Here is a 23,509-nt window from a genome sequence, read left to right as displayed (position 1 = left end):
CCCTCCAGAGACTGACTAACATCCAAGACATTAATTCAGTCAACGGTCAGCAGGTTGTGATGTGACTGCAGTCACAACAGAAGTAAAGGAAGGGGTGACTGTTGATGATACTGCTGTCTAATTTAGACTACTGCGCTGTGTACGCCCAGCTTGCTTCTCTTCCTTTACTTGGTTTACAACATCTAGCCTTATCCTAACAATTCAGCAAAATGTCATTGATATTAAAGCATATTTTATTTATACTTATGCTGGCCATGTGACAGAACTGACTGCTAAATATAAAATTACAAAACTACAAAAATGTCACCATGTTTAGTGAACCATGAGACAAAAGCTGTTTTTTATTTGTAAATATATTGCTTCAAGGATAATTTTTAAAATTATATAATGTGTTTAGACGATTCAGGTAGTCACTATTGCAGCTTTTGCATACATACACCTTTAAAAAATTAACCTTCAGAAAAGGGTTTCACAGAATGACAGTAACAACAATTTCAAAATTGGGACATTTAATAAAAGTTAACTGAATGTGTATTTACAACTGTACTTAAATATGATCTACCATGTTGCAACCAGAAAAACAGAGCAACTTTTTTATATATATACAGCATTGTGATTCACACTCCTTAACCATTTCTGCAGTTAATGGTGGCATCCACCAGGCTCAAAGTACATCCATGGTTTACAGTCCCCACAAACAGCATTCCACTGCTTCACTTAGTGCAGTCCTCATTCATCATAATGCAGGGATGACAGGAACTTGTCAACGTCCAAGTCATCAGGGAAAGAATCCAACAGCTTCTTCTGTTTCTGTGAGCAATATGAAATTTGATGTTAAAACAGACATATTTGCAGGACGTACATCAAAGCCCCTCATCACACAACATCATCATTCAACCCGGCCAGGGTTACTCCTGTGCTGAGGAAAGTATCACTAGTCATTCTTGATTGGCTTCCTGTAGCTGGCAGACTACATTCAAATCCCTCAATCTGTTCTATAGGGCAGCCACTGGATCAGCCCCATCCCACCACCATCTCAATTAGGGATGTAACGGTATGAAAATGTAACCTCACGGTTATAGTGCTGGAGCTAAAAGTGGTATCGTCAGACTCAAGAGAACGGCTGGATGAACTGGAGAATGGTAAAAAATCAATTGTTTGACTCAAGGGGAGGTGGAAAATGAGTGTAATTCCCCAAATGGTGGAATATCCCTTTAAATCCATCAATTAGACAACAGAATTAGTGGGGTACCTGTTTTGTTTCATTGTAGGCTACCAGGCCTATGTCAAAAGTAGGCTCGGATGAAGCTGGGAAGGATTAACCACACGGTTCCCACATCGTGCTAATCAACCGTGATAATTATGATATTTGAAATGAAAACGGTAATTGTTATAGTCAACATATTTGAAATAAAAACGGTAATTGTTATCGTCAAAATTTGTATGGCGGTTTACCATTATACCAGTAATCATTACATCCCTAATCTCAATACTATGATTCAGGTCCTCTCAACCACATTGCTCCTATGATGGGTCAGTCCTCTCGGCCGTCCCTCAGCACCAAGAGTTCACAGTGAAATCCCTTTGTGTTCACATTTCCTAGGTGATAGAATGATCCAACAAGTGCTGTGCCTTCTAGCGACAGCCCTGGTACATTCAAGAAGCATTTAAAAACTCACCTTAACCATCATCAACCATAATCAGTTCATTTAATTGAGTCATACTTTGTACAAAATATACAACTCTAATGACACTTTTGTTGCCATCATGTTAACTAATGTTGTAATGTAACTATAATGTTGTCACTTTGGATAAAAGCGTACGCTAACTAAAATATAAAAACACATGGGCACTAGACAGTACACTGATGAAAAGGATGAATGGTAGTGTTTGCAGATGCAGGTTGGTGAAACTCACTTTCGCTTTCTTCTTGCTGCTGGAGTGCTCCTTCTGGTCAGCAGGGCTGGACTCGCCGGGCTTGCGCTTCTTGCTTTTGGCTGCAACCGTGGGGGCGGCTGCCTCCTCCTGCCGTAAGCTGTCCTTGAGGGGACCCCCGGTGCGCGCCGCGCGGGACAGGATCATGAGCGTGTGGGCGGCCATGTTGATGCTGTTCTCGCTGCCCGTCTCGCTGGCCGGGCTGCAGGAGGGCAGCTCGGGCGTGGCCGGAGGCAGCAGGTGGCGTGGCGTGCCCTCTCCCTCGCGCCCCTGCCGCTGCCTGCCCGGCGTGCGGAGCCCGTCCAGCGAGTCCTCCTGCAGACGGCCCAGGCCGGGGGTTCTGGGCAGCGGTAGGTCCAGGCAGCCCAGCCCTTGCTTCCTGGGTGGGGTGGCTGCAGGGTGGAGGCCCTGGATGTCCTGGAGCATCTCGGCAGCTTGTTTGGTCAGCGGGCTGGTCTTGCTCAGGGCCTTGCTGGCTGCTGCGGAGGGAGCGGAGGCAGGGTCCAGCGGGGCTGGGGATGCTGGCTGGCCCCTCTCCTTCCCCCGGTGGGCCTCCAGCTCGTTCTCCTTGTTGGCAGTGACAGGAGAGGCCCCCTGCGGGGCCGCTGTCCTCTCTTCTGTCACCGCACGGCCATCTTGGGCCTTAACCATTTCCTGTTTGCCAGACTCTTTTCCGTCCCTCTTGGCTCCTGTGGACTTTGCGCTCTGCAGATGCAATCGCTCTGACGGCTTAGTGTTCTGGGCCACATTGCTAGAAGTGTGTCCTGCGTCGGGCTTCTCCGTCATGTGGGGTTTCCTCCTGGACTCGAACCGTGTGCTGGGCCCCTGCTGGACTGCTGCTGCTGCTGCTTTGGGAGCGTCGGAGCTCTTGTCCTTCCCTGCTGATGCAGCCGGGATCTTAACCGATGTGTCCCTGTTCTGTGGCGCTGTAAAAGCAGAGGGCTGCGGAGTTTGGTCCTCCACCCGAACCGTCTCCACCCTCCTCTTGGACCTGCTCCCTCCGAGGATGATGGGTTTAGGGGTCTCGGCACGCCCGCCCTCCCTGCTTGTCTGTTTCTCAGTGGGGGGCGAGCCGGTGGGGGCCGGACTCCTAGTCTGTGTGGCAGGGCTCCCACTGCCCACGGGCGCTGGAGCTGGAGCTGCTGGCGGGGTTGGTGTGTTTGAGGAGGGAGCGTCGAAGCAGAGCATCCTCACATGGCCCGGAGCACCTCCAGCCTTCCCTGGCTCTGTGCTCTGACATTGCAAAGGAACAGCTGCTTTCGGTACAGGAGCAGCCATCTTCTGTGTTGGAGCAGTTACCTTCTGTGGTGGAGCAGTTACCTTCTCTGGTGGAGCAGCAATCGACTTGACCGTTTTACCTGAAACATCAACAAATGCTTCTGTTGTTCTTTATGGGATCAATATTTTTCATGTCTTACCTCCAAGTTTTTTTGAGTAAAAAGAGTCAATTTAAACTAAAACATTAATTCAATAAAGCCTCAACAATCAGAAAGAATATAACTAATTGCAGTATGCATTATGGCATTTAGTACTAGCATACCGTTAGCAGTAATTGCATTTGTGTACATGTTAACAGTGTTGTAGAAGCTATGTGGAGCATGACTACTTTAAAACTTCCTTCAATAGCAGAGGAAAAAAGAAAGGCTCACCAAGGTTGCTGGCATCTTGTTGAGGGGCCATATTGGGTTTTGCTACTAGGGTTGCTGGCTGGGTCACAGATGTTGTGCAGGGCAAAGTTAGTACCTTCAAAAAGATTAGACGTGTGTGACTTGACTTCATTGCCAAAAACCATTTGAAGACGCATCTGTTTAAAACTCATGTCTCTCGCTCAGTATATCTTTTCAACGCAACAGAACAAAATAGAAACGGTAAAAGATCAACTCAAAATGCTGCGGTGCACACCACTGTGTCATGTCACTTCCTCTAGCACATTCTAATTGAAAACAAAGTAATCAAACTGATATTGTCTGATACAGTCACAGTGACTCTCATTGCATTCAGTTAGGACACTGTTAAAAAAAACTGATACACACAAATGTAAACAGAACAAGAAGAGTCACAAAATACCACGTTCATGCTTCAGAAAGACATGCCATTGAAGGGCAAGTTTGTGGCACATAGTATGGCACAACAAAAAGGCGCTCTAAGCGATGCTGGGTAACATCACTCTGTTGACGTTCAAACAAAACAGAAAGCTAGCTCGCTACTTGCTCCCCCTCCCTCCCGTGCAATTGAAACCCTCCTAAACGCGCATTTTGTCTGTGATATGCCAGAACAGTTTGTTATGTTTTTATAGGCAAGGTTTGCCCAAGTTGTTTTGTGGCTGTTTTTGGAGCCTGGGTTGTCCACAGAGATTGCATTTTTTACAGTGTATTCAGGACACAGGCAGCTAGCGGATGGTGAGGTGATGTTTGCTGTAAGTGACACAAAATGTTTTACCCTAATAAACGTATAACATCGCTTAGAGTACCTTTAAAAATAGTATGATAAAATTATCTAATTTTTAATGATTAGGGGTGTTACAATTTCAGTTTGAAGTCGATTGAAGTCAATCTTGAACTTCGAAATCAAAGGCAGTCAATGTAGCAACACTCCCAATGTCACATCCAGCATGCATGCATCTGATTATAACATTAAACAAAATCAGATTTGCCAGGACTTAGCTTTTAGTTCTAAATGAATCACTCGGCAGATGAAAATAATAAAGATAAATAAATGAGTAATGTCTAGTGTTAATTTCGTCAGACGAGACGAGAGGAAATATGTTCGTCAACGACCTTTTTTTTCATGACTAAGACGAGACGATACGGCAGTAATGTCCTGAATCACTGACTAAGACTATCTTAAGATGCATTATTGTTGACCTAAAAAAGATGAGAGACTAAAATGTTTTGCATGAAATAAAAACTAAGATAAAATCTCTTCATTTTCGTCTACAAAATGAGAAGACAGAATATCTAGCTGTAATGTTTTCAAAATATTCTGAATGAGTTCATACGCAACAGCTTTCCTGTAGGCTAGTCTACGTGCTGTTGCTGCAACCCTGTGGCTGCAACACGAAACTACATGGAACAAGAACACTGGAGATTTCTGCCAAAGTTAGCAAGCTAACTACCTAAGCTTTATGCCACAATGCTACATACCCAGAAGTTGAAGCTTCTCTTATACAAATTAACATCCCCCAGAATGTCCATACGAAAATGTTCATCATGTAATGTCAACTATTTAACTAGTTAGACTGATGATGCAGAGTTTGCTAGCAAGTAAGCTAATATGGAATGTTCGCTAGCAAGTTAGCGATGGCTAAGATGGAGAGTCTGTTTGGGGAATGTGTTGTGTTTGGGCGCATATCGCCATCTAGCGAAGGAACATTAATACTTTGGCCTATGACAGTGTTTCTCAAACTTTTTCAGTTTCAGGACCACTTAACTAACCCTAGCTAAAAAAAAAAAAAAAAAGATTAGACCTACTTCAACAGTAGCCAATAATTAGTCTACACAATAGGCCTACTCACTGAACCACTTTGCTTATTGTGTGGATTCATACTGTATGATTTAAACTGGCATATCTTACATAGACAGTGTTGCAGAACTGTTTTTACATACAAGTTGGTTCAATATTGCAAACAACTCATCTATATTATATTTTACCACGTCTTCTCACGGACTACTTGGGATAGCTTGCGGACCACCAGTGATCCCCGACCCCACACTTTGAGAAACAGTGGTCTACGAATATGACAGTGGTCCAGTCAAATCTTTTACTGTCTACAGTCAAATCCCAGCCGAGCTATAACTGTAGCTCGACTTACCTGTGCATGTAAACATACTGACTGACAAAAAATCAGAATGAGTAATTATAACAGACGAGTAGCCCTGTGGACACACAATATTGTTGGAAAATTGAGATGTGTGAAACACTATTTGACTCAAATGGTAATCAGAAATAATTTGTTATAAAAAAAAGACTAAAATGTGTTGACTAAAACTGACTAAGACTAAGATACCTTTAGTTTTCTTTTTGACTAAAACTAGACTAAAATGACGGAGACTTTTAGTGGACTAAAACTTGACTAACAAAAATGATATTTGAATGACTAAATATGACAAAGACTAAAAAGGACATTTCGTCACAAGACTAAGACTAAATTAAAAATAGGTGACAAAATTAACACTACGTAATGTCCACAACTGCATAACCTGCACAGTAGTTGATGCCGAGCCGGTAAGAGACATTCATAAACCTCTCTGCGCATCAATGGCGGTGTTATCTGGCGTTAACATGACTTAATCCCACAAGCCACTTTCAGACATGACGTCCAGACGCCCTGGTAATTTGGGCCCGGATCTCACGCGGACTTGAGTGTTCACACAAGACCCTCACGCACAGACTTTGCCTGGGTGGGTCTCATTCATACCTGAGTAAATAGTCTGGGGGATTCAGGTTGTTATGACGTTTGTTTACTACATTCAGCATGGACATGGTGGTGTATATCTGTACAGCAATACTGGCAATGGATTGCATATGCAGCGTCGAGGAGAGAGCGTGAAATTCAGGCAGGTTGGAGAAGATACAAAGCAAAGATACAGCAGCTTTCTTTGCCATAAGACTTGATCGGAGGAGGAAGAGAGCTGCTGCATGCCCAGCAGCAGCAGCAGCAGCACCAGAGAAGCACAATGAGCCATGGGAGACCTAGCGGTGAACTGCTCTGGACAGATGCTCTAACTTTAATGATGAACAGTGGAGAAGTCATTTTCATCTGAGTCGGTGCACTTTTGTTTTAAATCTGGTGGCACCTGCATTAACACACCACACTACACTACACTACACTGGAGCCACATCAGAGACTGGCCATTGTCCTGTGGTGGTATGCTACGCCAAGTGAATACAGGACAATAAGCGGTCTCTTCGGTGTTCGAAGTGTCTACAGTGTGTGTTCTTGTGTGAGTACGTTACCTCGGCCATCCTTAACGTTGTCATGTCTTCAGTCAATGTAAAATGACAGACATTGATTTAAAAAGAGACGTCATCACCACTCCCCCTTGCTACGTGTGAATCACCTGCGTCTTACCCTTTTGTGTTCAGACATACGTTCACCCACGTGACATGCGGACTTAGTACGAGGGGCCAGGTAGGGTAAGGTCCGGGTGATGTCCGTATTATTTGACCTAGACAAGTGTGTTCAAACATACAACCCACCCCGTGACATCTGGATCATGTCTGGATTCCAGTGTATGTCTGCAAGGGGCTATAGTGTCCCACGCACTGGTTTGGTAACAGTCTGGATGGAACAAAACAAATGGCACATACCTGATTGGGCACAATGGTGAACTTCCCTGTGTTGTTCTGACTCATCACGGATACGGGCAACATTACACTCTGTAGCATAGACTGGACTGGTGAGGATATGATGAAGGTTGAACCTGAACACGTTTGGAGAGCAACACTGGTGTTACATTTCACTATACTAACAATCAGTTGAAGAGAACTAGAGGCACTGCTATTTCATCTGCATGACTTTACAACATGTCACAAGACGCATAAAAAGTGTTGTGCCGTACCGTAAGGCTGTGGTCCAGTCCGTGACCGCGGTGGCGTAGCCAGAACTTGGGGCAACGTGGTCAGCTTACTCTGGGTAGCCGGCGCTCCTGGAACCACAACCACGCTGGACTGATGGTCTCCTGGTAGCACCTGGTCCGTCACCACAAAGTAGCTGCTGGGTCCGGTGCTGGCTGGCAGAAGCTGGAAGAAGCCGTCTCCAGCACCTCCGGGGGCTAATGGCTGATGACCGTCCTGAGTGACCTCAGTCCTCTGAAGACAGCTAACTGCCTGGACCGTTTCCTCGGGGGTCACCCCGGAGCTGGGGGCAGACAGCAGCACCCCCCTGGCCGGCGACTTGGCGGGGGAGGAGAGGTATATGGTGGGGATGCGCTCCTCGCTGATGCTGGAGACAGCCTGGCTGAGTGACGTGTCTGTGGAGGGCTGCTCCTGCTCATCACTCACTATGATCTTCAGAGAGACAATCTGACCGGGGTCGGTCTCCGCAGCCGAGGAGGACGAGGGCACAGCCGCGGGACGAGCAGCTGGAGCCGATGGGGGCAAAACACTGACCCCTGAGCCTCTCAAGCTGTCTGGCGTCTGGGACTTCTGCACAGCTTGCCCTCCTTGGGACAGAGGGCCTTCTTTTTTGGACTGGTCCACTTCTCCAACAGGCCCCTTGTTATTAGATCCACGCAGAACCTCTGGTGCTTTCTCTGCGGAGCGACTAGCACCATGTCCCTGCGCTGATTCTTGCTGCCCCTCATATCCGGCTGTGGCAACAGGAGCCGAAGCGGTCAACAGGAGGTCACGTGCTGTTCCTAGCAGTTGGCTGCCCACTATGGCCGGAGGCTGTTCCGCACCGGGGCCTTTGCTGACCTGAGACTGCTCCTGTGCCAATGACACAGAGTCGGTCTCGGGAACCACCGGGTCGTCTACATCCATATTCACCGTGTCCTCAATGTCTGTGCTCCTGCTGGCCTGAGAGAGGTGCTGAGAGGGCCGCGTGTGCCTCCTGCCCACCCTCTGCTTTGGGTCTGCAGAAGACCCTCGGCCTGAGACCGGGCTCTCAGAGGCTGGCTGGCTGGGAGGCAGCCCTGAGGGGAGCGCTGGAGCAGGATTCTTGGGTGCATTTGAGGACAGAGTGGACTTCCTCTTGTTCTTGGCCTCTTGAGCTCCTCTCGCCCTTGCTCTAGGTACAGCTGAGGGCTCGGCACAGGATGCAGAGTCTTCCTGCACAGGACCTTTAACATGGAAGACATTTGGGGGAAGGGTAGAATGGTCATGCTCATGTTCATGTCTATGAGCTTATGTCTACAGGACATGTGTTACACCACCATTTCAACACTTCAACAGAAGAAAATTGATGAAATCTACTCAAAATCAACAAAGATCGTCTGTCATTACCTAGGTGACCAGTCTCGGTGGGCTCCTCCACATGACAAATGTCCTGGCTCTCCTGGTCTCTTTGGCCTCCCTCAACCTCCTCAGCACCGGTGGTTTTCTCTTTACCTGGAGTCAAAAGCCGTCTTGTTACAGAGAACGTGACCTCAATACTGGCATCCCCTTTGGGCTAATATACTTTTTTACAGAAAAAGAGAAATAAGATCTATTTTGGCATAATCTGTGACAAAAATAAAGACAGCAAGGATCACAGCGAATGCCCTTGCCCTCAGGACGTACCGTAGTCAAAGAGGTCGAAGAGAGCCTGGAAAGCAGGGTCAGACTCCGTCTGCTCTAGAATGTCCTGAATGGCATCATCAGTCATGTGGATCTCTCCCTACACAAAGAATCAAACAGCCAGGTCATTACGTGGATCTCAAAGTGCAACAGCATGTTTAGACAGATAAGGAAACTAGCATATTACCTGTAGGCCCAGAATTTCATCAATGGACTGGTCTTGATCCACTGAGCTGCATGCTGCCTTTGAAGCTTGTGGACTATTGTCACTAAGCAGGAAATCAAATATTGAACCATTTTAGACAGCACATTTCAAGGTCCATATGCTTATACTGTATGCATTAAGATGCATTAAACATGCATACATTTCTTTTTACCTGGCAAGTATTTTGTTAATATTTTCAGCAAGCTTTTCTTGTAGCGAACGGTCCTTTAGAATCTTCTCACGGGCATTTTCTATTACCATTTGCTGTGAAAGCAAAATATTTCCACATGAAAGATCTTGACGCCTTCTAAGTAAAATGTGAAACATAAAAAAAACACACAACGAGCAAAAAATACTCACAGGGAAATTCTCTGACACCACTTCTTCGCCTTGTCCTTCTTGAGTGAGACCACTGGACGTGATGTTTGCCCGTGACGTTCCACTCCCTGAGGCCAGGCACCCCCCTCTTCTTCTAGGTGAATCACTGAAATGGAAGGACATTTGGTCAGGCAGTATCCCAAAGTGGTTTTACCATGTTATTAATGATAAACCATTCATTCCTATTGACTTAACCGACTTCAGCCTGTTACTACCAAATACAATGTCTTACCATTTCCTGCGTGCTGGAGATAACGGCCCAGGAGTAAGCCTCTGGTCAGGAACAATTATTTGCAGTGGGGTATTGTCTGAATAAAATGAGCCAATTGTTAAAACCTGTTTTGTGATTGTAAAATCACCTCAATGTACTCAATGGTTTAAAAACAGAGCTCTCTCAAACCAGAAATGTTAAAAATGTTAACAAAAAATACTGGGAAAAGGAGTTGGAGATTGCCTATTCATTCTTACGGCTCAAGTTGATGGACAGGCGGCTCACATCCTGGACATGGGGGTGACTGAGAGTCAGTGGGGACAGCCGAGCCTGGGAGACACACACAGGGGTGGAATGTCCAGGAGCGCCATGCGGGGTGGGGAGGGGACTGGGTGCACATGAGCTGGGAGAAGGAGCCATCACACCACTAGGACTGGGACACGCCATAGGACTTGCCAGGGCCCGGTTTCTTATGATGCCATTTTTTGTACGCACTGTAGAAGTAAACAAAAGACGTAGACAAAATAAGCACCATCACAACATTCATCGCCTCCAAAGCTTAACCTCATAATATACACCTATAAACAAATCTTGTATAAAATGATACAACTCATAGTATAGAATTATAAAACTGAATTGTATGAACCAATTTTGTTTACATGCTGAAAAGAAGTCTAATCCAACTTCCAGATATAGCTTTAAACTACACTACTGGTCAAAAGTTTTAAAATGCCTCAAATGTTCTATTTGTTCTTCAAATTTCATAAGTTTAAATGCAATAAATGACCTGAACTAGGGAAAAGAGCTAAACTGAAAAGAGCTAAACTGAACATTACACATGGGCCTTCAGGGAATAGCTAATGGGTTGCAACTTAGAAATGTTCTTTAGACAATTAGGCTAAATTAAAGTAAAAAAGCCTTGCAGGTTGATGAAAACTATTTGCAGTTGTCCCAGCTTCCATTCATTACTTTAAAATCCCTCTGTTTCAAATGAGCATTTTACCTTCTTCTATGATGTTATCATAGAAGGTATACAACTTTGGTCTGTCGAAGACTGCTCAAAACAGGTCCCTGCAACTTTTACCTCTACCTATACCAACACAAAGTAGTAACGTAATGAGGTGCGGGATGAGGTGTTCTCATGGGGTGTACATTTGAACTTTTTCCAAAGGGGGACTTATGGGTAGATGGGGCACACAAATTAGAGGCTGCAGTGGGAACATGGATCAGGGAGTACAGTATGTAGATTGTAATTAGACTACTTACTCCTCTGGCTGGAATATACAATTGGAGAGTTCTCCAAACATCTGCAAAAAACATGAAATAAGATGTACTTAATGTTAAAGTCTGCATTGTACCAATATATTATATACGAGTATAAGGAGTATGAAACCCTACTTGATCTGATTAAGAGTGATATCCAGCTTCTTCCATAATGATGACAACATGGCAGGGGCATGATTTTCTTGACTTATTTCTGTGAGAAGACAATCAGTATATAGGTAATGTCAGAGGCTCTATCCCATCCAAGATTTGGAGTTAAAATAAACTTAATTTCGTCTCAAAAGAGCTCATCGCTTACCCTTTGTTTTGGAAGCTACATATTCATTCAAAATAGTTTTCAGGTTCTTCCCAAAAAGTGACTGAAAAGAAGGCAGAAAAGTAGCTTGGTCATTAATGTTATTGGTCTTATGCATTTAGGCGCAATGTCAGCAAACGAATGAAACCAGTAATGGCCGAATACTTGTATACACTCTAGAATACTTACAAACACACAGGCTGGAATAAGTCCATCCTCTGTACTGTGCTCTGCATACTCTTTCAAATTGGGGCTTTCCAGAATGAATGCTCTACTTGTGCCACTGAGACCTTCTTCTTGTAGATACCCTGTCGAGACGTACACCAACATCATCAGACATAAGACCTAATGTTTCTCAACATTGTTTGACATTCTGTAAACACTATTTACGTTTATATCGCAAAGCTGAACTCGTCGCGTTATAATAGCATGAAGCGGAGTGGAGGGTTACAAGTAACGTTAGAGTTAACGATCGGACACGATGTCTGTCGACCACGATAAAGACCTTAGTGTTATGTTGTCAACAAAACCAGACCTAGTTTAAGAATAAGTTAGCTTCAACGCACAGACACACTCCTCGGCATACTTTCACTGAAGAGGTGTTAGTCCTAAACTACAAATGGGTCAGTGCCGTTTAAACAATGACAATAACAAACTCGGGCTATCCTTGAATGACCAGTTAACGTTGCCAAAAAACAACCAATGTCACAGACTAGCGAGCATTTGGCTAACCAATAGGCTAGCATTAACCTACTCAAGGAGCGGGATCCATACAAACAAGATCTTACCAAGAACAAGTCGCGCAATATCAGATGGTAGCAACATGATTGAATATCTCGCTAATGTTATAACTCCAACAGAATCACATTTTCCACTTAACTTGACCTACAACTGTACACAACTCTATTTTCCACCAACATCTTCGCTAACTGTGTAGTCAGTCCCAAATCCGAAAACGCGCGGAAACTCGCTCATGTCACCCGGAATTTGGCGAGTATATGTAAGAACTGCATTGTGGGAAATGAAGTTCATAATCTGCCAAAATATCTGTCTTTTTAATTACATAGCACATATACATCACAGGTGCACATACTAATAGCAAGATAACATAGTAATAATCAAATAAAAAAAAGGTAAAGGAATGTTTCGCGAGTATCTTCAACACCGCCTCGACATGAAACTACTTTGTGGCGATGTGAAGCTGCAGGCACCTACGGATATGCGTAAGTGCGCCTACAAATGCTATCAATATAAAAGTCCTAGTTTCCATTCAAGATTGATGTTACGGTACGTTTTGCTAAAGTTTTGTATGAGTGAATTTGCCCAATATTAATATTTGTATACATATATATTTATTTATAGAAATGCAAGCAACACGATCATTTTAACCACTTTATAACAAACGCTGCTATGATCTAATTTTAGTAGGCTATATCCTGTGTACGTGTTGTTATTTCCCTTTTTACTGTCCGTTGCTGCTGTCTTCTCTAGGAAAACCAACATGGCAGCGGCCAGAAAGCATAAACGCGTGGCTGTAAGTCAGCCAGGCTTTTTATCACTCAAAAGCTCAACAGACACCTCGGAATTAAACATTGGTCGGAAGAAACGTGTTAACAAAAATAAGAAAAAGAACTGGAATAAATTCAGTGACATTCAGGATGTGGAGGAGTTTTTGGACGACGTGCGACTTCAGGAGAGGGCCACGGGGTGAGCAGCAGCACAGTTAGAGTTAGCAAGCTTAACTCCAGATGGATACCTGATTTGTTTTACTTAAGACAGCCACGTTTGCTGTAATATGTCGGCGTGATTTGATTGTCATGAAAAGAATGACAATAGCGTGTGATATGTTATGTTTGTCAAGGTCGATCTAGCGAGCTATCCATTTAATGCATTCCATCAGGTTACACAAGCAGTGATGTCAAACATTTGCCCAGGTTGTCGTTGTTAACATATAATATTGGAACTAATTTATGCGGTTGCGTTTTGCTTCTCAGGGGATTGATTGCAGACAAATCAGATGACAGTTTGTTTTTTTTGGACATTGGGGAGTCAAAGAAAAAGGAGAGTTTGCCTACAGGTAATAAATGACGTGGTGATGACTCAATTTGAAACGTAATATTAATTTAAACATGGGACAGTCTGGCTGGTAGGTCTGCATTTTGTTTTGTTTGCATGCGCTGTTTTGATGATTAACTTTTTAATGTACTTTATAGGTGGTGAAGAGGAAGACAAGAAGAAAAGGAAAAACAAGCGACCCCTGAAGGTAGACCTCATACTTCAGGCAAACTCCCACATCCCGGCACCGAAAGAGTAAGCATTTATATTTTCTTTCCTCTCGATTCACACCAATTCTCTGGTCTTGTTTGCATTGAAACTGCTAAACCTTTTTTCTGTTCACTTACACTCACTGGTCTGAAGGTCTATAACTAAGGCCTGTTAAGAATTGTTGGTAGGCTCTCTGTCAATGGGAGGTGATGAGGCACAATTAACCACCTGAATAGGGCTTGTGTAGCTCAGCGGGTAGATGAATGGACTGGCAACACAAAGGTCAGAGGTTCGAATCCCACCAGCAGCTACTTGGTGCAACCCTTGTACAGCCGGTGAAAGACATGCCCATTGATGATTCCATCCTTGCGCTCACAGTATTTCCTCGGAAATGTGAAGACAAACACTTGGAACCTGGGGGGGCCGTTGTGTGAATGGCTCCCTAGGAACTGAGGGCATACACAATATAACCAATATATTTGGTTGTTGTCAATAGCTGGCCCTAGATTTAGATAGATACTTTATTGATCCCCAAGGGGAAATTCAAGGTCTTAGTAGCATACAGACATCACACACAGCATGCACTTACAGCAGAAAAAGTAAGTATAAAAATATATATATAAGTATAAAAATATGAAAAACTCCACTGTAGTACTGTAGACAGTAGAAGATTAAAAAAAAAATACTTTTTAGATTTGGAACAAAATGCAAAACTGGTGATATTGGGGGTCTTGTAATCTCATTTTCTTTACCCACTTGGCATCAATCAGTATGTTGTCTGCATGTGCACATGAAAATACTAAGGAAAAATGGTATGTGGGGTAAATCAGAAACCTTCTCTCCTGATATAATGCTTTGACCAACCATCTTGATGTTGATGGGGCAGGTGGTAGTCTAGTGGCTAAGGAGCTGGGCTAGCACGCAGTAGCCTGAATAGTTGTGGGTTCAATTCCCGGCTTCTACCATTGTGCCTTTGAGCACTTAACCCCCTGAGTTGTTCTGGGGGGAAATGGTTCTTGTAATATAATTGGCATATGTAATTCGCTGTAGATAAACGTGTCTGCTAAATAAATAAATGTACAAATGTACATGTTGCTCATGAGATCACACAAGCTAATTGTGTTGTACTCCTTCAATTGTGTCTCTACAGTATTCTCGCCCACCAGCAGCCCAATGCCAAGAAGCTGCGACGCAAGCAGGAGCAGGCAGAGCAGCTGGCAGCCAAAGGTGTGGTGCCTCGCAGAGAGAGGCTCCTGGAACTCCGCAGAGCAGCCTTCGCAGCCGGAACGCCAGTACGAGAGAAGACTGTTCCCAATAACAACCCTGAGAGGGCCTACTACGACTTGTGGGGAGATCAACGTGAGCAGCCTTTTCTATTGACTTCTATTGACTGAAGGTTGTTGGCTTTGGAATTTTTTTGGTGTTGATGTTTGACGAGCATTCCTATTTTACAGCCGCAGAGACAGCAGATGGCTTCTACCTTGAACAGACCAAAAAGAAGCCGGTTAAGGTGAGCACTGTTGAAAGACTTGATAACTGCATTGAGGTATTGATTGATGATTGGGGGAAGGATGGAGAGGGTAAATTGAATGTTCTAGTATTTTCTGTTTGCATTTGCTTCTGATGTTGACGTGGACAACATTTTGTTGTTTTCTTTTCAGCGACCAGAAAAACTGAATGAGAGGCCGTCAGAACTTCCAGCCATTGAGGTCATTGCACCTGGTGGTTCTTACAACCCGGACTTCTTCTCCCATCAGGTGATGCTACCGATCACACCCTCTGCTCCTTTGGACACATACCATTTTATAAAATGATTGTTGTTGACTGTCTTAAGTTCAACATAGTGTTTGTGATATCAGCTTTGTGATTGTGAATGACTGCAGTTGTTAGCATGTAGTTTGCATCTGACGTGTGTGTTTTTTTTCTTTTCCAGGAGTTGTTGCGGGAGGCCCATGAGGTAGAGGTGAAAAAGCTGAAGGCAGAGGAGCGTCTGGAAAGGCAACTTGCGGTGAATCGTCAGGAGCTAGCAACTGAGGTATAGCCACCCCCACTTAAACTTTACCATACAGCTCAGCTCACTAAGCTAAAATAGCTGAGGACACTAGAAGAGTACAGCTCACATAAATGAAGATTGCTGAATCTACATTAGCACAACACAGTGCAACACAACAGCTTATTGTTCTGATGTAGAACACTGGGAAGTCAGGGAGTCATGGAATATCAGGGAATTTTGTTGTAGCAACATTTACTTGCCAGAATACATTAATACAAATATTTCCACTCTGGAAAACTGGTGTATGTCTGGTTATTAGCTTTAGTGCTTGCTTGATTAGCCCAACTTTGTTTATTCAATGCCCATTTATTCATCTCCCGCTCTAAAAAAGTAAAAGATTCTTGGGTGCTAAGCGGCTGCTCGGAAATCATTGGTCGGTATATCGTACCATTCATTATTTAGTAAGTCATGGAAATTTAGGTTTTTTTATCAGGGAAAAGTCATTGAATTTTATATTTGACTTAGAGTGGGAACCCTGATTGTTCAAGCAAAGTAGAAGGATTGATCCTTCAGGACCATTTGATTGACTTGCACATGCAGGAGACCACATTTAAGGAGCAGATTCAAGGGCTTCTGGACGAAGAGGAGCAGGATGAGGGTGTGGCTGATGAGATGGCGGGAGACGAGGAAGACACTGGCATGGTCTCCAGCTCACAACAGGAGAAGAAGACGGAGAGACAGAGGAAGAAGGAGAAGGCAGACAAACTGAAGGTGAAACATTGATGTTTGATGTACAAATATCCTGTTCTCTTTATGGCCCACAAAACTGAAATGCATGATGTTACTTTGCTTTCTATTTCCCATTATTCTCCATTATTTAATTGTTAGCTTACTTTGTCCTTCAAAGTTGTTTTGGCATAAAGCATCTGCTAAATGTACATGTATACTGTTCTTTTGTTCTATCTATTCAGATCTATATCTATTCAGTTCATTGAGGGACAAAATGTTGCACATTGTATATTTATATCAGTGTTGTACTGGTCAGGCACATACAGTGGATATTGGCACTTGTACTTCTAGTTAGATCATATAGATGATAATGTCAAGACTGCTTATAAAGTAGAGCATTAACACCATTATAACCATGTGAGGACTATGACACGCAGGTGCATGGCACTGTGCTTACTGCCAATGAAACCTAGAGAGCAATGAGTGAGATATGACTGGTCTTTGCATGTAGGGATATTGAGGAACACACTGTTGTGGTCAGGCTAGAGGTTCTATACTGCACTGCACATGTGCGGGGTGGACATGTGGTGTGGAGGGAGTGTCCTTCTGACCATGTCTCTGCTGTGGCCCCACAGGAGCAGCAGAGGAGGACAGAGCGGGAGGTGACCAGCAAGCGGCAGCAGCTCTTCCAGCTGCGCTCCATCCAGCTGGAGCTGAAGAAGCGTGAACAGCGCACCCGTCTGAGACAGAGCCGCCGCAAGGCCCTGCAGCTGGCCCAGAAGACCCAGCCCCGCCGCCTGGGACGCCTCAAGTGAGTCCACAGAGCTCTAGCACATGCATGCTTCTCTCTCTCTCCATCTTACACACACGCATGTTTCTCCTCCATCTCCAGTGTTGTGCCAGTTCACAGCTTTTCTGAACTAGTTCAAGTTAAGTTAATACATGCTCAAAGTGAACAGTTCACGTTCAAAGTTCACAATTTTAATTCTGAACTAGTTCAAAGTTCAGTTCATTTTACTTTTTTCGTGAGATATTCAAATAAATACTTTTTTTCACACTACGAGCTAGAAATCACTATACGTTCTTTGAAGCTGCTCATTGTAGACATTTGCTCATGACACTGCAATTGTGGGTTTCTTACCAGGTGATGAAACTTGCAGCAGTACAGACAAGGTAGACCAGTTATATACTTAGTGCAATGAAATCCAGCCCTCCAAGGCCTGGATTTGCTCGCTACGCTGGCGTTGCTATGCCTACCGGGCTCTGCTGCAATTCATCACGGGTAACGTTGTGCAGAAGCCAGTATGCTATTCAACTATTCTCAGCCGGACACTACGTTGCCCGCAATGCATTGCGCACACAATGTCAAAACCATTTCTGTCTGGTGATGCATGATTTAAGCGGCACCAGCGAGAATAGAGGGAGGAACTTTCTCTCGTTGCGTTTCAAAAGAGAAAACAGATCACTCAGTTTTCAATGGAAAACAAATTCCAACGTTCATTTACAGGGAGGTCTGCCATTCATGACACATAATGTGAACTAATTCACGTTCAAGTTCTTTATTAAAAAATGTGTTGCGTTCAAATCAACGTTCACGAAAAAATGAGCGTGTTCAATGAATGCGTTCATTTGATCTCGTTCACACACAACACTGTCTATCTCAGACACAGACACAGAGAACCACTAAGCAAAGAGCAGCTGTGCTGCATCCAGAGACTTACCAGTATCATCATACATGCTGATCTATACACACCATCAAATTGTTCCCACACACCAACCACACAGCCTTCTGAACAAAATATGTTCATTATTTGGCTTGTTTGTTGACTAATTTGGTAAAGCCTATATTAGTGTGTGCATGGCCTTTACATTCAGCTCACACAGACAGTAGAAGATTAGAAAAACTAATAAAACTAAATACTAAATATACTATATAAATTAAAGGAAAAAATCCACAGCGTGCTTGAGGGTGATCAAGCATGAGACAGGGCCGGGACTGGCCTGTAGTTCTGTGTGCATGGTAAGGTGCTCAAGAGAGTGAGTGTCATAGTGAAGGTGCAAAAAGTAGTGCAACAGTGCAAGAATAAGTTTGAGACCAGCATAAATAATATGGACGAATAAGAGGGTAAAGTATAATGTAGACAAGGTAATATAAAAAACTATGTCAGTGCAAGAACAGGTTGAGGTAATAGGGTTACAGCCATTCAGTATTGTAGCAGAAGCCATTGGTCATGTGTGCTAATATAGCATGAAAAACAGTGTAGCAGGAAAACAGTAGTAAAAACATTAGGCTGTGGACAGTAGTAAAACAGTAGTGGGCAGTCAGTACTCAAACATATCTCAGATGCGATTGGTAGATGAGTTGTCTTGGTGAAGGTTAAGTTCTCACTAACTCGGATTTAAAGGGGAACTATGCAGGGTTTTTTTTAACTTAATTTGCCTTAACAGCTTCGGAGTCTATGGGATGATTTATATTACTTTTTTCGGGTTGAATGGTGGCTGTCTCGCTTCCCCCTAGCGCCTGTGAGCGGAAAAAAACACCCTAGCAAGTTTGGGCAGGTGGGCCGGCGGACTCTGTGTCAGGAAGTAACCAGTGTAACGAATTGCTTTACTGCACTACACACATACACGCCAGGCACCGGCTAGAACAAGGTAGCGATGGAGTTTCTCAGACATTCATCATGGCAGAGCCAGCGAAAAGAAGCAAAAAGTGCGTAAACCGTTGTCGGAGGAACAGGAAAGAGGAAAACGACAAACTGACCGATTGAGGAGTGTCGTAAAATATATATTCTGAGGCTGTAGGGGGAGCTCTGCAGAGAAACCTGCGAGTGAAAAGCGAGAAAACAGCAAAGAAATTGCCAAAACTGCATAGTTTCTCTTAAATAACAAACATTGTTTGTTGAGAGAAACATTGAATTGAATGTGCATTGAAAAAGTCTCATCTTTTACTGACAAATTGAGTGAAAACAAGTGTTTAAATTTGTGTTCAGTTCACCATAGATCTTTGCATCACTGTCTACTCAATTGCATTGTATGCTCCTAGCACCACAATAATACATTTATGACTTTGGTTCTCATTGGTCACAGGTTCCAGAATCCTGATCTTGATGTGCAATTGAGTGATGAGTTAGCCGGCTCCCTTCGGAGACTTAAGGTAAGATAGTCGTCCAACAGTCCCATCACTAAGTATATTGCTGTTCTATGGCCTTTTCACAACATGGTTTGTTGTAACACTATCTTACAGCCAGAGGGCAGCGTACTCAAGGACCGTTTCAAGAGCTTTCAGAAGAGAAACATGATTGAGCCCAGAGAAAGAGCCAAGTAAGACAGCTTCACATTTGGACAGTGTCTATGAAGTACAAATACTAGTGTTGTTTTATAAGAAAATAACATTTGCATTGCTTTGTTTATTTCAGGTTCAAGAGAAAATACAAGCTCAAGTATGTGGAGAAGAGAGCTTTCAAGGCCATTACATAAAGACTGGTGCATATGAACCTACAGCCAAGACTGGGCTTATTCGGTGGATGGAGATCTTTCTGATGAGCTGCTGGAGCACACCATCTGGGACCACGCAATGTCCTTGCCAAGAAACCTGAAATTAAAACACATCCATCCTTAATCAACCAGTGGTTTGCCTTCTGCCATTGTGATAATTAGATGGCTTCACCTCAAGGACCCTTTCCTTCCTTCCATGACTCGGTCACTCATCTCAGTGAGAAATCATGGGAGATTTCACATCAGTGCAGACATGGTTTTCTTATTGTTCAAGGAGCCTGTGTCTGTGTCTCAGATGCCCTGGTCTAAAATGCCCCCTTAGTATGATGCTGCTGTTTTCATACTTTTCAGTAAAAAGCTGCAGATCACACTTCATTTGCCCCTGTCAGTGTTTAATTCAAACTACATGGCTTAATATCCCTGTCAAAACAGCTGCCAGGACACTGAAGGCGATTAAAGACCCACATTAAGTCAAGATTTTCAATCTTGTGTTATGAGTTCTGTTTGTATTTCTTCGTAATGACATGTCAAATCAAAAAGGTAATAAAAGTGAAGTATTTGACTTATCAGATGTTTGGATGTCTTCAATCAGTTGGGACAGTATAGGGCTTAAGTCATTTTTATTGCACATCTATACATTATAATGGTTACAGCCATGGGTGACACTACAATTCTGAGACATTTATGTTTTTGTTTTGTTTTTGGAGACATTGAGCATGTGAGAACTGAGTTGTCCTCTATTTCTTGTTGATTAGATTGCGGAGCGGTTTCAGACATGCACAGGATCCTTAAAGGCTCACCTTCACAGCACAGCGATGTGCTACCAGTACCCTGAATGCCTATCCAAAAGAAATCACAAGCAGAGCAACCTTTGCAAGCGTTACACTGGGGTGATCAAGCAGGCAGTCATTGATGTTTCATTGAATTAGACCACCTAGAACACCTCTAAAAGGCTCAACAGTGGTGTCTGGTGTCCTGGACCCACCCCCCTCCACACTCATGAATAGACAATCAGAGCCACAAATTAGATGGGATGGGATCTAAATTGGGAAATTGTGGACCCCTCAGAAAAACTTCTTCAGCTGTGCTAGGTTTCAGTAGGCTGAACATTTACTCTCATTTTGTATCCTCTGTGAGACTGATCAGTAAATCAAGACACATCCACTTAGGTTTTCTCCATTTAAAAGGATCCAGGTTACCCACAATGCACTTGTAGATCAATATTCAATTTTCAGTCAGATGATTGCTATCAGGCAGTTCAGGTGAGACGGACAGCTTTCCACTTCCTATTGTGTCTCCTATGTTTTGCTCTCTGGTTCTCTCTCTCATCCCTTATGTCCATTCCGCAGGATTAGTAGTAGCTCTGTAGTTCCCTCCTAAAGCAACCACTCAGCCCTGGGTGTGATGTCGGCTACAATCCTCCATTAAGTCCTTTTGTCCCTTCTCCCCCCTGCTGAGGGCCAGTCACATTCAGCTATGTGCACTCACTCAGGATGTGATGGGACATATAAACATTCAGCTATGTGCACTCAGTCAGGATGTGAGGACATATAAAGCCTCTTGTATGTGTTGTAGCCAATATGCCTATGTATGTGGTTTTTCTCAGCATAGGAAGTGGAGCTGCTTCAGCCTCAAGATGGAGTGTCATCCCCCATGGCCCTGAGGACTTCATGCATGGTGTTGAGTGAGGTCAGCGGAGGGGAAAAGTTAATTGCCCCCTCCCCCACCATTAGTTAAACCTTTAATTACCCGTGCCGGAGAGTATTACCCCAGGCAATACAGTGGGCTAACGCTGAGAGTCCAGGTAAAGCTGATTATCTCATAATGTAATCTTTTACCTAAAAGGCAGCCCTGCGCCCGTCAGGTGAACCCCCTCGATTAATTCCCACGCTACCCCAGGCACGTCCATGCCAAGATGAGCCAACTTAAACAGAGCTGTCAGCCATGTACTGTAGCCTTGAGCTCTCTCAGACATGTCTATGCAAGGTATTCAAGGAGGACAGCTTGAGCTGGAGCTTGAGCTGGAACAGAATTGGACAGTATGCTGATGGCAGAAGCCCCTTTGCTTATGTGGCCACACTTGACTGTGTGCTTGACTGCACTCTTGGAATGGTACTCTCTCACCTCTGCTCTTTCAAGCTGTGTCTATACAAGGCATTAAAGTCCCTCTGCCTTGGTGGAGCCATGCTGGCAATGCATGACAGCGCCAAGGTTATGACTTCAGTCTACAGGGGCACATGTTGGAATGTAAATCCTCATTGTCTTTTGGGTTGGACGAAAAAGCCTCTCTGGGTCTCTATGGGTCTGTCAGTTTGCAGTCCGTTCTCTTTTTTGCAGGAGTGAAATTAACATTTTGTTTTATATATATTTTTTATATATATATATATATATATATATATATATATATATATATATATATATACATATAAATCTGTATTGTGTGTGGTACCCTTCTCAACTGCCATCTGTTGATGCCTGTGCACCTGGTGCAACTTCCTTTTGCCAGCCTTCATACGCAGCTCCTGTGGGCAAGCGTGTTCTGCGCGGCTGCACCAGTCTTACGTTGGCCATTCTGTGGTCATCTGTTCCTGTGGCCGGGAGCCCCAGGGGGGTGTGGGGGCTGAAGCAGCAGGCTCTGGCAGGCTGCCCGTGGAACCAGACTCGGGAGACTCGGGCACAGGCAGGGGTTAAATGCCGCCAGGTGTCCAGATGTTCCTTGGGGTCGCGCTGAGAGGTCCTGCTCTGGGGCTGGATGGCCTTGCGTGGAGGACGAGCAGCAGCCTGCCAGAGGGACGTCCACATGACGAGTGGGCTTCCTGAGCGCAGAGGAATCGTCCAACTCGCCACACATTTCTGCCTTTTCTCCCAGGCTCAGGCCGCTAGTCGCTGTGGGTCGACATTAATGTCACACTGGATAACCAACAGGCACGAGTAATATATACAAACAGACATTCTGAGAGTGATTCTCTCTCGTAAAAGACAATGCTTGTAACTCTTACCTGGAGGCTTAGACAGTGAGACAAAACTGAAATCATTTCTTCTTTTCTTTTCTTCTCTCTTTCTCTCTCTGGCTCTCTCTGTATCTCTGCTGGAGTCAGTAGTCCTCCACAGCCTCAAGCCTTTCTGTTGCTCCCCTCTCTTGGATTTGCATGTGTGTGTGTGAATGACACACATGTCTGTATGTGTGAATGTGTAATTGGGATTGGAGGTATAGCCTTCATGTTTATGCTGACAGATGTGTGTGTGTGTGTGGTTGTGTGTGCCTGTGTGTGGTTGTGTGCGTGTGCGTGTGCGTGTGCTCAATCGAGCAAATGAACCCTTGTGCACTTGGGGATGAACATCACAATGAAGGCAGAAGCACTGAGACATGCATGAGTGTGACAATCAGCCAGCTCCACCACCTAGACAATACCAGGGCAAAAAAACTCTTATTTCCTATAAGAGCTCCCAGGGCTGCCTTGGAAATACAGGCGCCGACACATTGATTGGATGAAAATCACT

The 23,509-nt window shown here is 44.2% G+C and overlaps 2 protein-coding genes across 4 annotated transcripts; one reads left to right on the top strand and one right to left on the bottom strand.

The window, feature by feature from the left end:
• Positions 1 to 492: 492 nt before the first annotated feature.
• Positions 493 to 12,654, bottom strand: npat (nuclear protein, ataxia-telangiectasia locus). Of its 3 annotated transcripts, none has more exons than XM_048264171.1 (17): positions 12,416 to 12,654; positions 11,716 to 11,834; positions 11,530 to 11,590; positions 11,346 to 11,424; positions 11,214 to 11,254; positions 10,205 to 10,441; positions 9,969 to 10,044; positions 9,719 to 9,842; positions 9,531 to 9,622; positions 9,341 to 9,422; positions 9,157 to 9,253; positions 8,881 to 8,985; positions 7,497 to 8,717; positions 7,246 to 7,358; positions 3,585 to 3,678; positions 1,918 to 3,293; positions 493 to 810 (listed from the first exon to the last, which is right to left on the bottom strand). In XM_048264171.1, exons 1-17 carry the CDS (start codon positions 12,444 to 12,446, stop codon positions 730 to 732), a joined length of 4,029 nt encoding a protein of 1,342 aa, XP_048120128.1. In that variant the 5' UTR covers positions 12,447 to 12,654; the 3' UTR covers positions 493 to 729. The 3 variants fall into 3 exon arrangements, with proteins under 3 accessions (XP_048120128.1, XP_048120127.1, XP_048120129.1); XM_048264170.1 differs by having other exon boundaries at positions 12,315 to 12,653; XM_048264172.1 differs by lacking the exon at positions 12,416 to 12,654 and adding an exon at positions 12,062 to 12,219.
• A 136-nt stretch (positions 12,655 to 12,790) lies between these two features.
• Positions 12,791 to 20,570, top strand: nop53 (NOP53 ribosome biogenesis factor). Its single transcript, XM_048264212.1, has 13 exons — positions 12,791 to 12,813; positions 13,018 to 13,233; positions 13,521 to 13,603; positions 13,740 to 13,836; positions 14,942 to 15,150; positions 15,246 to 15,301; positions 15,453 to 15,548; positions 15,725 to 15,826; positions 16,385 to 16,555; positions 17,149 to 17,324; positions 19,601 to 19,667; positions 19,758 to 19,834; positions 19,930 to 20,570. The coding sequence occupies exons 1-13, from the start codon at positions 12,806 to 12,808 to the stop codon at positions 19,988 to 19,990; spliced, it is 1,419 nt and encodes a 472-aa protein (XP_048120169.1). The 5' UTR covers positions 12,791 to 12,805; the 3' UTR covers positions 19,991 to 20,570.
• Positions 20,571 to 23,509: the final 2,939 nt, after the last annotated feature.

This window comes from Alosa alosa, chromosome 15 (genome assembly GCF_017589495.1).
Source record: "Alosa alosa isolate M-15738 ecotype Scorff River chromosome 15, AALO_Geno_1.1, whole genome shotgun sequence".
NCBI lineage: Eukaryota > Metazoa > Chordata > Actinopteri > Clupeiformes > Clupeidae > Alosa > Alosa alosa.
The sequence above is the reverse complement of the archived record's forward strand: the minus strand, read 5'-3'. Positions and strand labels throughout refer to the sequence as shown.